Here is a 15,321-nt window from a genome sequence, read left to right as displayed (position 1 = left end):
CCTTCTCTAAGCTAAACAAGCCCAGTTCCCTCAACCATTTCTCACAGGAGAGCTGCTCCAGCACCCTGACCATCTTAGTGGCCTCTATATTCTTTCAATATACGTACACACGATGGCGAGATTGTGACACAACAGGATATATAGTTTATAAGAGTTTATTAAAAGTTGTTGTTGTTTAGGGAAATGGGGAAGGGAAGTCGGGTGATAGAAAAGAGATAGGAAATAAAAGCAAAGAGTCTTTGTAGAAAGCAAGAGAGAATTAGTCACCACTGGGTTTCCAGCATGACTCGTAGTTCAGATGTTGATCTTCAGTAGAGATGGTTGTCAGAGGGAGCAGGGAAGCATCTGTTTGCATCTTGCCTTCACAAGATACAATGGTTCCATCCCCAGATCTCCCATACCAAGATGGAGTCATTTGGTCACAGGCCGGATCTTCCACTGGTAAGCTCTCTCCAACGTGACACTGACTGCCACAAGGAAACAGCCACCTCTGGCCTCCTAAATAGGTCTCAGAGTCTTATTGCTCACAGGATGTGAGCTTGCAGCCAAAACAAGAGAAGGGTTCGGACAAAGGTCTCTCTCAGCGTCCGAACAGCAGCAGTCTGATGTAGCGATCTTTCAGCTCCCTGAACTCACGCAGCGCTATGGAGTGGGCGTCCGGGTCCTCCTCCAGGTGCTGGAAGAGGTTGAGCGGCTTGGCGGATCGGAAGGACTGCGGCAGGACAATCGTGCTGTGCACCGACTTGCTGCCAAGGAAGAAGTGGTTCAGGCATTTCTCATCCAGGCAGAAGCGCAGGTACCGCAGGAGATTCTCCATCCGATTCAGGAAATACTTCCTGCGCCACTTCTTCAAAGGGATGATGGCCAAAGTGTGGAGGACAAGAGTCTTGATGACATAGGTGGAAAAGCCCATGCCCACTAAGATGCTGGCAAGCAACGTCAGGCAGTGCAGGTGGGAGCTGTCCTGTCCGGTACTCCTGGCCGTGTGCTGGAAGAACTTCTTTTCTGCCACAGCGCAGCTCTGTGGCCATGTTGTGCTGGGTGTAAAGCCGGCGTCTGTGTTCTGGCTGGTCAGGTAGATGTCCGAGTATTCTTGCTGCACCCCGAACAGCAGCTCGACGAGGACTTTTTCCCCGCTGGAGGCTTCTGTCAGCTGGAGCTTGCAGGAGCGTCTGGAAGGCAGCACCTTCAGGCTGTAGGCGTGCGCGTGGTGGGTGGTCTTCCAGATTGCTGCCACCTGTGCGGTGAACCAGGTGACAGTTCTCTCCACATCCAGGTAGGAGTCAGTGCAGAGAGTCTGTAGCAGGCTGGGGTCCTGATTTTGGCTCAGCTCTTCCTCATGGTGGTGGAGGAAGCACAGCACATTCCCCAGCTGCTTCTCCCTTTGGCACATGCACTGAAGCTCCACGCGGACGCGGGAGTTCCTTGCCAGCCCGTGCCCTTCATCTCCCAGCTCCAGGAGGAAGGTGTGCCCGGGGGGAGGCTCTATGGGCACGAGCAGGCAGTACACATTGTCCCACTCCCGGGGACTCCAGCCTTCAAAGGCACTGCCCACCCCAATGGCGGGCTGCAGCACCGGGAAGAAGCTGTTGGACCAGATGAATCTGAAGGTCTGCACGAGCTGGTCCATCAGCTCCTCCACTATAGGGCACCTGGTGGCCCTTCCTTCCACCTTTTCCAGGGCACGCCTTGTGAGAAATTTTGTCAGTGCTGAATCTTTGAAGTCTTCTTCCTCGTCATCCTCCTCTTCTTCCTGTTCCTCCTTTTCCACCAATTCCACCTGCTCCTGCTGTTCTACCTGCTCCTGCTGTCCGCCCTGTTCCACCTGCTCCTCCTGCACCTGCTGTTCCTCCTGTTCCACCTGTTCCTCCTGCACCCGTTCCTGTTCCTCCTGCACCTGCTGTTCCTCCTGTTCCACCTGTTCCTCTTCCTCCTGCACCTGCTGTTCCACCTGTTCCTCCTGATGTTCCTCCTGTTCAACCTCTTCCACCTCTTCCTCTTCCTCTTGCTCCGCCCCCGATGCCTCCTCCTCGCCACTGGAGCTGTCATTTTCACTGCTGCTTTCATCATGCTGGCTCATTTGTATGGACTGCACCATGTTCCAAAGGAGCAACAGAATCAGCCCCACATTGAACCAGATCTTCCAGTAATCCAGCAGAGCAAAGAGCAGAGATGACATGTCCACCCAGCTCTGCTGCTCATTCCTCTGCTCAATCTCGTGCTGCGGAGGTATCATGTGCTTTTGCAGATCAACCTCGCGCCGCTGCACGTTCTCGAGCATGAGCACATCAGTATTGACACTGACACTTAGCGCCCGCACCAACAATGCGAGAACAAACACCAAAGCCATGATCTGCAAGAGATGGGAGAGAGGGGCTCAGTGGGGCTGGGAGGGAGCGGGGCCAGGAGCCGCATGGCCCTGTGCTCAGGTAGGAGCAGTGGGTACGAGGGAGCTGGGTGGCAGCAGGGACCGAGGCCAGTGCTGGCAGGGACAGTTCCAAGCACTGCCCGTGGTGCTCCCACAGGGGCCGGTGTTTGCACCACATCCCTCGTCCAGCCCGACCTTCCCCTGCTGCTGCACTCACCATTGGCCCAGGTCAAAAATGCAGCAGCGCTGCCTGCCTGTGGCCCTAAACCCATCCCCTGCGTTGTGATGCAATGCATTCCTGCTGATGTCACAAATGGGCTGCCCGACTCCACCCTTCTCAGCTGCCCAGGGTGGGCACATGGCCACTGAGCCACGGCACTGCCTCAATTTGGAGGCATATCTCTGGACAGAGCTCCTGGGGACGCTCTTTACTAAGCAGGTGGGAGCTGCCCGGGCCTTTCTTTAAAATAAAATGGGGTGGTATTTCCCATGGATGCTGTGCTCCTCATGTGCCACCCCACAGGTTATGTTCCAAACACACTGTCCCTGGAAAATCATTTGGACAGAAAAGGAAAATCAAAACTACTGCTCCTGAGGAAACATAAGAATTTGCAGCATATGCAGAAACTCATTTTAGTGCTGAAATGCCACAGAGGGAACAAAGCTGAAGATCAGTGCCGGTCATGTCAAAGTCTCAGCACCTAACATCACACAGCCCTTTGCTGATTGCTCCCTCAGCCACCGGTGGTCTGAACGTCCTCTGAGCAAAAGGCCAGATGGCTCGATCCAAGCAGCTCAAAGGGGCTCTAACAATGATGATTAGGATGCCCACATGTGCAGCAGCCTCTTCAGCTGCATGGGCTCTGGCTCCTTTGGGTGAGCTTATGCTGTAGAGAAAACAGCAGGAGCAACTGCTGTCTACCCCATGTTGCAAAATCACATGTGCACGAGGCAGGAATATTTCTCAAAGGCCAACAGAGAAAGGCTTGGCTGGGAGCCTGTGGGTGTTGAACCAAGGCAGCCCTGCAGGCACAGAGTGGTCTGGTAGGTAAGGAGACAGCCCTGTAGGACAGGAGCGTGATGGCAGCTGTCAGACCAGCTGTGCTTCACCTGCATACCTTGCTGCCTGCAGCACAAGGCTCCCAGCCATGGCTGTATTGACTTCTGGGAGGTAAGGCCAGAGTCACCTCCTGAAGCCAGGGGAGATCCCAGATCAACAGGGTTGGAAGTCATTTGAACCTCACGAGATCCCCTAGACCAAATCCCCTGCTACAGCAGGTTCCCTAGTGTAGGTTTCTCCACAGAAGATAATCGCTCTTCTTCTCTGTTTCCGGTAACAAGGATATCAATAAATATTATTAACCAACAGAAGCTGTGTAACCCAGTGAAACAGGACCTAATCTTTCCTGAATCCGAATTCAGCATTCAGATTTCTGTACTTCACCAGTCTCTGGGTGTCTGTTGTTTCCTGCATTTGGCGGAGCCTTGCAGCCGGAGCTCCAGGCTGGTGCCTTCCAGTGCCAAGCAGTGCAACTACAATGGGGGGCAAGTGGGAAGCCAGTCATCATGGTAACACTGGAGCACTTCTGACATCCTCCTCTCCAGATCCTCCTCTCAGGCATGTTAAACTTGACTCTGTGCTTATCTCAGGTCACTGTGCTTAGCGAAGGCCTTTACCAAAACAGTGTTGGAAATGTCAGTGAAGCAGCTCCTCAAACTGTTTGTATCCTGTTCCCCTTCTGCAATCTGGTCAGCCTCCACATGTGAGGCTTTGCTGCTGCTGCTCAGAGAATCACCAATGTGGGTTCCTCTGTAGGCAAACCAGTCAAAGCCCCTTGCATTATGCATCTATCCAGTGCACCCTCAATAATTTTGCACATGACAGCAAGTTGTTAGGAAGTGCTGATCTGCCTTAGGGTAAACAGGCCCCACAGAGAGACCAGGACAGGCTGATCAATAGGCTGGGGCCAATGGGATGAGGTTCAACAAGAGCAAGTGCTGGGGTCACCACCCCTGAGTGAAAAATCTTACATGCTTGGAAGAGGCAGAACACAGCAAAGACCCATTCCATCTTTATTCTTGCAATCTGAGCTGTATTTTTCCTTATTGAAGAATCCACCTTTGCTGGATTAGGACTTTTCCTGAAGTCATTCTCTGAACTGCATAAAGGATGAGCCAATGTCTAAATCCATACTGCTAGCGCAGGAAAAGCAGCAGTGCTAAATAAACACGGGAATATATTTCCACAGGCTGGAAATTCTGGGCAAAATCAGTGGATAGAAAACTAAAAAAGGTGAGACTAAAAAGGAAGGGAAATAAAAACATTCCATCCAAAAATGACATTTCACTGTCACCATTACTAGAGATATATTCTTGGGTGCTCTGCTTTATATATGAATCTTACTTTGATGTTAAAAGAATATCATAAAGGCAAGTATGAGACTCGGCTACCAACTAAGAGATTTCTTTGGCATTCGCCCACCAGGATCCGGCTCTGTCTGCATTCAGAGGCTGCAAGGCAGAGAACATGCAATGGTCCAGCCAGGGAAATCCCCCCGAGCACAGTGCCTCATGGACAGCCTCCCGTTCCACTCCTGCACGCTCCAGGCCCTGCAGGCACCCCCCAGAGTAAATGAATGAGCTCAGGAAGCCAGTGTGATGGTGGCAAGGCTGGGTGGTTGGTTACAAGTGCAGGCAGAAACTGGCAGCACTGCCCACTGACTCTGTCAGTGTCTCTTTGCTAAGTCCTTTGTTGTCAGTTTCTCTCATCCGCTTGTGGATGGACTCCTGTTCTGGGATTAAGAGGTATGAAGCCAAGCGGCATGTTGCATTTCATTCTTAAGGAGCATTTGTTGGGGTGAAAGCAGCAGAAGCAGAGATCCAGGCACCCTCTGTGCAGCCAGAACTGAGCTCCAAACCTGTAGGGCCATCCCCAACCTTGGGACTCTGGAAGCACTCAGCTGGCCACTGTCTTCTCCCCTCCCCATCCACATTAATGACTCCAGCAAGAAGCTGCTCCTCCCTGATCTCGCTAAACATCAAGTCATGACTCGGGGAACAAAAGAACCACAAGGAACACTTCAAAACTTCGAACAAAAGATGAAAGCTCCAACAAGGTCAACCCAACCAGGTGTTGCTGTTTACCATGATGGCCTCATAATCCTCCAGATGAAAGGGGCCCTTTGCCACCCTTCAGGCAGTGAGACAGGGAGAGCAGCCGACATGATAAAAATGCTGTGATACATCCCTTTCATCAGCACTCCAAACAGTAAGTACGCAAAAATTATGGTTTGCATACAGCAATTTCTCTTTGCTTACACCATGCATTTCACTTAACTACAACCTATCCCACCGGGCAAACACATACAGAAATCCAGGAGCGCATTCACTGACTCCCATTTAAAGCTTGATTCAAACCAAAGAATGATCATTTAAAAGAGAGATGAAGGTTTCCAGCAAATGAAACTCACCATAGCAAATAAGGGGCCAAATACTGTCGTGAACACAACACAAAATCATGGGTGCTCTGATCTATTATTTTGGTGTTTCCTTGCTTGAAACCCTATAGGCAATCAGCACTGCATGGCAATGCTCCTATAACACAAAGCCTCTTCCTTTCATCTTTGCGGTGCCACCAGCGATGGAATTAGATGATCATTGTGGTACTGTTCAGCCCCAGCCATCCTATGAGTCTATGATGATGATTCTGTGATTCTCTAACTGCTCCTCAGTGATGCTGCAGCAATGCAGCATCCCAAAGATCAGCATGGAAAGGAGCAGTGAGAGCACAGCAAAAAACCTCCAGGTAACAGCAGGGACAGGAAATGCTGAATGGGACTCTCTCTTCTAAATGGTCCGAGACAATAGCTGTTAGAAGGCTTAGCACCAGGTCAGGTTTGATAGGAGGAACTGCAGCTCACTATCATATGAAATTTCTCCTCGTTCTGGTTGCAAATTGCTGGAAGGCAATTCATCTTATCTACCACCTGCTTTCAGCTATACCTTGGCAAGTCCCTGTCCATGTGGGATTGCTCTGTCCTTGCTACCTGCAGGCAGAACCCAGAGATATGTTCCATCTGCACAGGTAATAATCAGGTGGCAGGAGATGTGCAAGCCTCATCCACCTTTAGCACAAGGATTTACAAATCCTTCAGGAGCCCATGGACACAGAAGGGCAGAAAGTGCCATTTTTAACAGCAAACCTGTGCCAACCTCCCACTGATCACAGAGTTCTGTAGTATGTTGGGGTGCTAAGTTGTCTTTGCGAGGATTTATGAGTGCATACAGTAGTTCTGAGTAGATGGAGTGTTCTAGAATAGCTGAGTTAGGCCTGTAGGTTAAGAGTTAGTGGGCTGCGGGTTTAGGTAGGTGTGTGTATAGGTTCTCTTGCGTGCATTGGGTTTTGCGTAGCGGGTGTACGTGTCTGCGCAGGATTTAGGATGGCATATAAGGTGTGTGACAGAGCAATATATTGAGAGAAGACATGATGGCATCCATGTTTGTGTCTCTCTCCCCGGGACAGTTGAAGTCCTGGGATAAGTCAGGTTAATTGGCGAATACGTCAGTAGTACCTCTCAGATTACTTTCAAGAAGCTGAATTTTTTACCTAATCCTCTCTCTAAAGTGGATTTTTCATCTCTCTTATTTACTGATAAACTTCCAGGGCTAAGCATCTACAGCACAAAACAGACCTGTGTAGTTCATCACCACGCTATATTTTTGGTCCAACATGATGAAAAAATGGAGCAGACATTTAGAAAGATGACAAGAAGATCCAGAGCAGAGCAGTTATAGTCACTGATGATTATATCAAAATATTGTTGAAGGAATATTAAAACCCCTGCTTCAGGGTATAAAATAATATATACATTTTTGTCAAACAGGTGGACAGAGTAATATATGTTTGTCCACTGTGCTGCATTTATATACCCTTCTGAAAGGTCTATCATTTTTATATATGTAAAGGTATATTATTTCTATATAATACTGCTATCGATGGACATGAGATCTGGTCCTAATGAACTATACAGGCCTTTATGCACCATTTGTATTCGTAAAGCATCTACCAGGATACGACCCCAAACAGGACACCCAGGGCAACACCAGCAGTATTTGGTTAAGAGCACATGAAAAGAAGCATATTGCAACAATAATCAGACAGCGATTTATGTCACCCATCATACAATCATGAAATGGCCGGGGTTGCAAAGGTCCACAGTGCTCATCCAGTCCCAACCCCCTGCTGTGTGCAGGGTCACCAACCAGAAGCCCAGGCTGCCCAGAGCCACATCCAGCCTGGCCTTGAATGCCTGCAGGGATGGGGCATCCACAGCCTCCTTGGGCAACCCGTTCCAGTGCGTCACCAGCCTCTGAGTGAAAAACTTCCTCCTAAGATCCAACCTAAACTTTCCCTGTCTGAATTTAAAGCCATTCCCCCTTGTCCTATCACTGCCCACCCTCACAATGTCATGGTTTTGTACATTTTTCTATTGGTATTCCACATCATAACATCATATAGAGCACAGAGAACAACTACATGTCCCAGAGGGTCTCACAGTCAGAGAGGGAAACACATCACGGAAGTGATGCTGTCTCTCTCTCAAACTGCCTGGTAGCGAGTCTGGGTGTGCTTCCAAGCCGTGGCACCTTCAGTTTCAAAGTAGGCTTCTCGGTCTTCGGAAAACCTCTCTCTCTCTTTCCCTTTTATTTTACTTGGCTTATTAGCCTCAATTTCCATTAGATTGTAATTAGTAAAATAGTAAGTTTTCCTCCTTAGATCGTTGCCACTTCTCTGTTTGTTTCCTTGAGTCCAGCTCCCATCTCCCTACCCCTTTCTTATTTTCCCTTCCTATACGCTGGGAGCCAGGGGGAACAGGAGCCTACTGCCCCTCCCCGTCACAGACATAGATTGATCTAGATAACACCGTGACACAGCAATTCCTCCTCTGTATACGCTCCCTTGAAGTACTGCAAGGCCACAACGAGATCTCCCCAGAGCCTTCTCTAAGCTAAACAAGCCCAGTTCCCTCAACCATTTCTCACAGGAGAGCTGCTCCAGCACCCTGACCATCTTAGTGGCCTCTATATTCTTTCAATATACGTACACACGACGGCGAGATTGTGACACAACAGGATATATAGTTTATAAGAGTTTATTAAAAGTTGTTGTTGTTTAGGGAAATGGGGAAGGGAAGTCGGGTGATAGAAAAGAGATAGGAAATAAAAGCAAAGAGTCTTTGTAGAAAGCAAGAGAGAATTAGTCACCACTGGGTTTCCAGCATGACTCGTAGTTCAGATGTTGATCTTCAGTAGAGATGGTCGTCAGAGGGAGCAGGGAAGCATCTGTTTGCATCTTGCCTTCACAAGATACAATGGTTCCATCCCCAGATCTCCCATACCAAGATGGAGTCATTTGGTCACAGGCCGGATCTTCCACTGGTAAGCTCTCTCCAACGTGACACTGACTGCCACAAGGAAACAGCCACCTCTGGCCTCCTAAATAGGTCTCAGAGTCTTATTGCTCACAGGATGTGAGCTTGCAGCCAAAACAAGAGAAGGGTTCGGACAAAGGTCTCTCTCAGCGTCCGAACAGCAGCAGTCTGATGTAGCGATCTTTCAGCTCCCTGAACTCACGCAGCGCTATGGAGTGGGCGTCCGGGTCCTCCTCCAGGTGCTGGAAGAGGTTGAGCGGCTTGGCGGATCGGAAGGACTGCGGCAGGACAATCGTGCTGTGCACCGACTTGCTGCCAAGGAAGAAGTGGTTCAGGCATTTCTCATCCAGGCAGAAGCGCAGGTACCGCAGGAGATTCTCCATCCGATTCAGGAAATACTTCCTGCGCCACTTCTTCAAAGGGATGATGGCCAAAGTGTGGAGGACAAGAGTCTTGATGACATAGGTGGAAAAGCCCATGCCCACTAAGATGCTGGCAAGCAACGTCAGGCAGTGCAGGTGGGAGCTGTCCTGTCCGGTACTCCTGGCCGTGTGCTGGAAGAACTTCTTTTCTGCCACAGCGCAGCTCTGTGGCCATGTTGTGCTGGGTGTAAAGCCGGCGTCTGTGTTCTGGCTGGTCAGGTAGATGTCCGAGTATTCTTGCTGCACCCCGAACAGCAGCTCGACGAGGACTTTTTCCCCGCTGGAGACTTCTGTCAGCTGGAGCTTGCAGGAGCGTCTGGAAGGCAGCACCTTCAGGCTGTAGGCGTGCGCGTGGTGGGTGGTCTTCCAGATTGCTGCCACCTGTGCGGTGAACCAGGTGACAGTTCTCTCCACATCCAGGTAGGAGTCAGTGCAGAGAGTCTGTAGCAGGCTGGGGTCCTGATTTTGGCTCAGCTCTTCCTCATGGTGGTGGAGGAAGCACAGCACATTCCCCAGCTGCTTCTCCCTTTGGCACATGCACTGAAGCTCCACGCGGACGCGGGAGTTCCTTGCCAGCCCGTGCCCTTCATCTCCCAGCTCCAGGAGGAAGGTGTGCCCGGGGGGAGGCTCTATGGGCACGAGCAGGCAGTACACATTGTCCCACTCCCGGGGACTCCAGCCTTCAAAGGCACTGCCCACCCCAATGGCGGGCTGCAGCACCGGGAAGAAGCTGTTGGACCAGATGAATCTGAAGGTCTGCACGAGCTGGTCCATCAGCTCCTCCACTATAGGGCACCTGGTGGCCCTTCCTTCCACCTTTTCCAGGGCACGCCTTGTGAGAAATTTTGTCAGTGCTGAATCTTTGAAGTCTTCTTCCTCGTCATCCTCCTCTTCTTCCTGTTCCTCCTTTTCCACCAATTCCACCTGCTCCTGCTGTTCTACCTGCTCCTGCTGTCCGCCCTGTTCCACCTGCTCCTCCTGCACCTGCTGTTCCTCCTGTTCCACCTGTTCCTCCTGCACCCGTTCCTGTTCCTCCTGCACCTGCTGTTCCTCCTGTTCCACCTGTTCCTCTTCCTCCTGCACCTGCTGTTCCACCTGTTCCTCCTGATGTTCCTCCTGTTCAACCTCTTCCACCTCTTCCTCTTCCTCTTGCTCCGCCCCCGATGCCTCCTCCTCGCCACTGGAGCTGTCATTTTCACTGCTGCTTTCATCATGCTGGCTCATTTGTATGGACTGCACCATGTTCCAAAGGAGCAACAGAATCAGCCCCACATTGAACCAGATCTTCCAGTAATCCAGCAGAGCAAAGAGCAGAGATGACATGTCCACCCAGCTCTGCTGCTCATTCCTCTGCTCAATCTCGTGCTGCGGAGGTATCATGTGCTTTTGCAGATCAACCTCGCGCCGCTGCACGTTCTCGAGCATGAGCACATCAGTATTGACACTGACACTTAGCGCCCGCACCAACAATGCGAGAACAAACACCAAAGCCATGATCTGCAAGAGATGGGAGAGAGGGGCTCAGTGGGGCTGGGAGGGAGCGGGGCCAGGAGCCGCATGGCCCTGTGCTCAGGTAGGAGCAGTGGGTACGAGGGAGCTGGGTGGCAGCAGGGACCGAGGCCAGTGCTGGCAGGGACAGTTCCAAGCACTGCCCGTGGTGCTCCCACAGGGGCCGGTGTTTGCACCACATCCCTCGTCCAGCCCGACCTTCCCCTGCTGCTGCACTCACCATTGGCCCAGGTCAAAAATGCAGCAGCGCTGCCTGCCTGTGGCCCTAAACCCATCCCCTGCGTTGTGATGCAATGCATTCCTGCTGATGTCACAAATGGGCTGCCTGACTCCACCCTTCTCAGCTGCCCAGGGTGGGCACATGGCCACTGAGCCACGGCACTGCCTCAATTTGGAGGCATATCTCTGGACAGAGCTCCTGGGGACGCTCTTTACTAAGCAGGTGGGAGCTGCCCGGGCCTTTCTTTAAAATAAAATGGGGTGGTATTTCCCATGGATGCTGTGCTCCTCATGTGCCACCCCACAGGTTATGTTCCAAACACACTGTCCCTGGAAAATCATTTGGACAGAAAAGGAAAATCAAAACTACTGCTCCTGAGGAAACATAAGAATTTGCAGCATATGCAGAAACTCATTTTAGTGCTGAAATGCCACAGAGGGAACAAAGCTGAAGATCAGTGCCGGTCATGTCAAAGTCTCAGCACCTGACATCACACAGCCCTTTGCTGATTGCTCCCTCAGCCACCGGTGGTCTGAACGTCCTCTGAGCAAAAGGCCAGATGGCTCGATCCAAGCAGCTCAAAGGGGCTCTAACAATGATGATTAGGATGCCCACATGTGCAGCAGCCTCTTCAGCTGCATGGGCTCTGGCTCCTTTGGGTGAGCTTATGCTGTAGAGAAAACAGCAGGAGCAACTGCTGTCTACCCCATGTTGCAAAATCACATGTGCACGAGGCAGGAATATTTCTCAAAGGCCAACAGAGAAAGGCTTGGCTGGGAGCCTGTGGGTGTTGAACCAAGGCAGCCCTGCAGGCACAGAGTGGTCTGGTAGGTAAGGAGACAGCCCTGTAGGACAGGAGCGTGATGGCAGCTGTCAGACCAGCTGTGCTTCACCTGCATACCTTGCTGCCTGCAGCACAAGGCTCCCAGCCATGGCTGTATTGACTTCTGGGAGGTAAGGCCAGAGTCACCTCCTGAAGCCAGGGGAGATCCCAGATCAACAGGGTTGGAAGTCATTTGAACCTCACGAGATCCCCTAGACCAAATCCCCTGCTACAGCAGGTTCCCTAGTGTAGGTTTCTCCACAGAAGATAATCGCTCTTCTTCTCTGTTTCCGGTAACAAGGATATCAATAAATATTATTAACCAACAGAAGCTGTGTAACCCAGTGAAACAGGACCTAATCTTTCCTGAATCCGAATTCAGCATTCAGATTTCTGTACTTCACCAGTCTCTGGGTGTCTGTTGTTTCCTGCATTTGGCGGAGCCTTGCAGCCGGAGCTCCAGGCTGGTGCCTTCCAGTGCCAAGCAGTGCAACTACAATGGGGGGCAAGTGGGAAGCCAGTCATCATGGTAACACTGGAGCACTTCTGACATCCTCCTCTCCAGATCCTCCTCTCAGGCATGTTAAACTTGACTCTGTGCTTATCTCAGGTCACTGTGCTTAGCGAAGGCCTTTACCAAAACAGTGTTGGAAATGTCAGTGAAGCAGCTCCTCAAACTGTTTGTATCCTGTTCCCCTTCTGCAATCTGGTCAGCCTCCACATGTGAGGCTTTGCTGCTGCTGCTCAGAGAATCACCAATGTGGGTTCCTCTGTAGGCAAACCAGTCAAAGCCCCTTGCATTATGCATCTATCCAGTGCACCCTCAATAATTTTGCACATGACAGCAAGTTGTTAGGAAGTGCTGATCTGCCTTAGGGTAAACAGGCCCCACAGAGAGACCAGGACAGGCTGATCAATAGGCTGGGGCCAATGGGATGAGGTTCAACAAGAGCAAGTGCTGGGGTCACCACCCCTGAGTGAAAAATCTTACATGCTTGGAAGAGGCAGAACACAGCAAAGACCCATTCCATCTTTATTCTTGCAATCTGAGCTGTATTTTTCCTTATTGAAGAATCCACCTTTGCTGGATTAGGACTTTTCCTGAAGTCATTCTCTGAACTGCATAAAGGATGAGCCAATGTCTAAATCCATACTGCTAGCGCAGGAAAAGCAGCAGTGCTAAATAAACACGGGAATATATTTCCACAGGCTGGAAATTCTGGGCAAAATCAGTGGATAGAAAACTAAAAAAGGTGAGACTAAAAAGGAAGGGAAATAAAAACATTCCATCCAAAAATGACATTTCACTGTCACCATTACTAGAGATATATTCTTGGGTGCTCTGCTTTATATATGAATCTTACTTTGATGTTAAAAGAATATCATAAAGGCAAGTATGAGACTCGGCTACCAACTAAGAGATTTCTTTGGCATTCGCCCACCAGGATCTGGCTCTGTCTGCATTCAGAGGCTGCAAGGCAGAGAACATGCAATGGTCCAGCCAGGGAAATCCCCCCGAGCACAGTGCCTCATGGACAGCCTCCCGTTCCACTCCTGCACGCTCCAGGCCCTGCAGGCACCCCCCAGAGTAAATGAATGAGCTCAGGAAGCCAGTGTGATGGTGGCAAGGCTGGGTGGTTGGTTACAAGTGCAGGCAGAAACTGGCAGCACTGCCCACTGACTCTGTCAGTGTCTCTTTGCTAAGTCCTTTGTTGTCAGTTTCTCTCATCCGCTTGTGGATGGACTCCTGTTCTGGGATTAAGAGGTATGAAGCCAAGCGGCATGTTGCATTTCATTCTTAAGGAGCATTTGTTGGGGTGAAAGCAGCAGAAGCAGAGATCCAGGCACCCTCTGTGCAGCCAGAACTGAGCTCCAAACCTGTAGGGCCATCCCCAACCTTGGGACTCTGGAAGCACTCAGCTGGCCACTGTCTTCTCCCCTCCCCATCCACATTAATGACTCCAGCAAGAAGCTGCTCCTCCCTGATCTCGCTAAACATCAAGTCATGACTCGGGGAACAAAAGAACCACAAGGAACACTTCAAAACTTCGAACAAAAGATGAAAGCTCCAACAAGGTCAACCCAACCAGGTGTTGCTGTTTACCATGATGGCCTCATAATCCTCCAGATGAAAGGGGCCCTTTGCCACCCTTCAGGCAGTGAGACAGGGAGAGCAGCCGACATGATAAAAATGCTGTGATACATCCCTTTCATCAGCACTCCAAACAGTAAGTACGCAAAAATTATGGTTTGCATACAGCAATTTCTCTTTGCTTACACCATGCATTTCACTTAACTACAACCTATCCCACCGGGCAAACACATACAGAAATCCAGGAGCGCATTCACTGACTCCCATTTAAAGCTTGATTCAAACCAAAGAATGATCATTTAAAAGAGAGATGAAGGTTTCCAGCAAATGAAACTCACCATAGCAAATAAGGGGCCAAATACTGTCGTGAACACAACACAAAATCATGGGTGCTCTGATCTATTATTTTGGTGTTTCCTTGCTTGAAACCCTATAGGCAATCAGCACTGCATGGCAATGCTCCTATAACACAAAGCCTCTTCCTTTCATCTTTGCGGTGCCACCAGCGATGGAATTAGATGATCATTGTGGTACTGTTCAGCCCCAGCCATCCTATGAGTCTATGATGATGATTCTGTGATTCTCTAACTGCTCCTCAGTGATGCTGCAGCAATGCAGCATCCCAAAGATCAGCATGGAAAGGAGCAGTGAGAGCACAGCAAAAAACCTCCAGGTAACAGCAGGGACAGGAAATGCTGAATGGGACTCTCTCTTCTAAATGGTCCGAGACAATAGCTGTTAGAAGGCTTAGCACCAGGTCAGGTTTGATAGGAGGAACTGCAGCTCACTATCATATGAAATTTCTCCTCGTTCTGGTTGCAAATTGCTGGAAGGCAATTCATCTTATCTACCACCTGCTTTCAGCTATACCTTGGCAAGTCCCTGTCCATGTGGGATTGCTCTGTCCTTGCTACCTGCAGGCAGAACCCAGAGATATGTTCCATCTGCACAGGTAATAATCAGGTGGCAGGAGATGTGCAAGCCTCATCCACCTTTAGCACAAGGATTTACAAATCCTTCAGGAGCCCATGGACACAGAAGGGCAGAAAGTGCCATTTTTAACAGCAAACCTGTGCCAACCTCCCACTGATCACAGAGTTCTGTAGTATGTTGGGGTGCTAAGTTGTCTTTGCGAGGATTTATGAGTGCATACAGTAGTTCTGAGTAGATGGAGTGTTCTAGAATAGCTGAGTTAGGCCTGTAGGTTAAGAGTTAGTGGGCTGCGGGTTTAGGTAGGTGTGTGTATAGGTTCTCTTGCGTGCATTGGGTTTTGCGTAGCGGGTGTACGTGTCTGCGCAGGATTTAGGATGGCATATAAGGTGTGTGACAGAGCAATATATTGAGAGAAGACATGATGGCATCCATGTTTGTGTCTCTCTCCCCGGGACAGTTGAAGTCCTGGGATAAGTCAGGTTAATTGGCGAATACGTCAGTAGTACCTCTCAGATTACTTTCA

General features: G+C 50.2%; 2 protein-coding genes across 2 annotated transcripts; both read right to left on the bottom strand.

Annotated features, from left to right (window-relative positions):
• Positions 1-235: 235 nt before the first annotated feature.
• On the bottom strand, positions 236-2,350 carry LOC146759280 (inositol 1,4,5-trisphosphate receptor-interacting protein-like 1). The gene is made up of 2 exons (XM_085510276.1): positions 1,781-2,350; positions 236-1,744 (listed from the first exon to the last, which is right to left on the bottom strand). The coding sequence occupies exons 1-2, from the start codon at positions 2,348-2,350 to the stop codon at positions 581-583; spliced, it is 1,734 nt and encodes a 577-aa protein (XP_085366402.1). The 3' UTR covers positions 236-580.
• Positions 2,351-8,797: 6,447 nt separating this feature from the next.
• On the bottom strand, positions 8,798-10,715 carry LOC146759279 (inositol 1,4,5-trisphosphate receptor-interacting protein-like 1). Its single transcript, XM_085510275.1, has 2 exons — positions 10,146-10,715; positions 8,798-10,109 (listed from the first exon to the last, which is right to left on the bottom strand). The coding sequence occupies exons 1-2, from the start codon at positions 10,713-10,715 to the stop codon at positions 8,946-8,948; spliced, it is 1,734 nt and encodes a 577-aa protein (XP_085366401.1). The 3' UTR covers positions 8,798-8,945.
• Positions 10,716-15,321: the final 4,606 nt, after the last annotated feature.

This window comes from Coturnix japonica, chromosome 10, assembly GCF_054131305.1.
Source record: "Coturnix japonica strain WE chromosome 10, WE-NBRP24, whole genome shotgun sequence".
Classification (NCBI taxonomy): domain Eukaryota; kingdom Metazoa; phylum Chordata; class Aves; order Galliformes; family Phasianidae; genus Coturnix; species Coturnix japonica.
Note: the sequence above shows the minus strand (reverse complement) of the source record. Positions and strands in the feature narration are given on the sequence as shown.

What these genes read in the sequence shown, in the direction of transcription:
- LOC146759280 (XM_085510276.1), bottom strand. Translation starts at nt 2,350, where the DNA reads ATGGCTTTGGTGTTTGTTCTCGCATTGTTGGTGCGGGCGCTAAGTGTC. An exon ending in AGGTAGAACAGCAGGAGCAG is followed by an intron (nt 1,745 to 1,780) that starts GTGGAATTGGTG and finishes CAGGAAGAAGAG; the next exon opens with GAGGATGACGAGGAAGAAGA.
- LOC146759279 (XM_085510275.1), bottom strand. Translation starts at nt 10,715, where the DNA reads ATGGCTTTGGTGTTTGTTCTCGCATTGTTGGTGCGGGCGCTAAGTGTC. An exon ending in AGGTAGAACAGCAGGAGCAG is followed by an intron (nt 10,110 to 10,145) that starts GTGGAATTGGTG and finishes CAGGAAGAAGAG; the next exon opens with GAGGATGACGAGGAAGAAGA.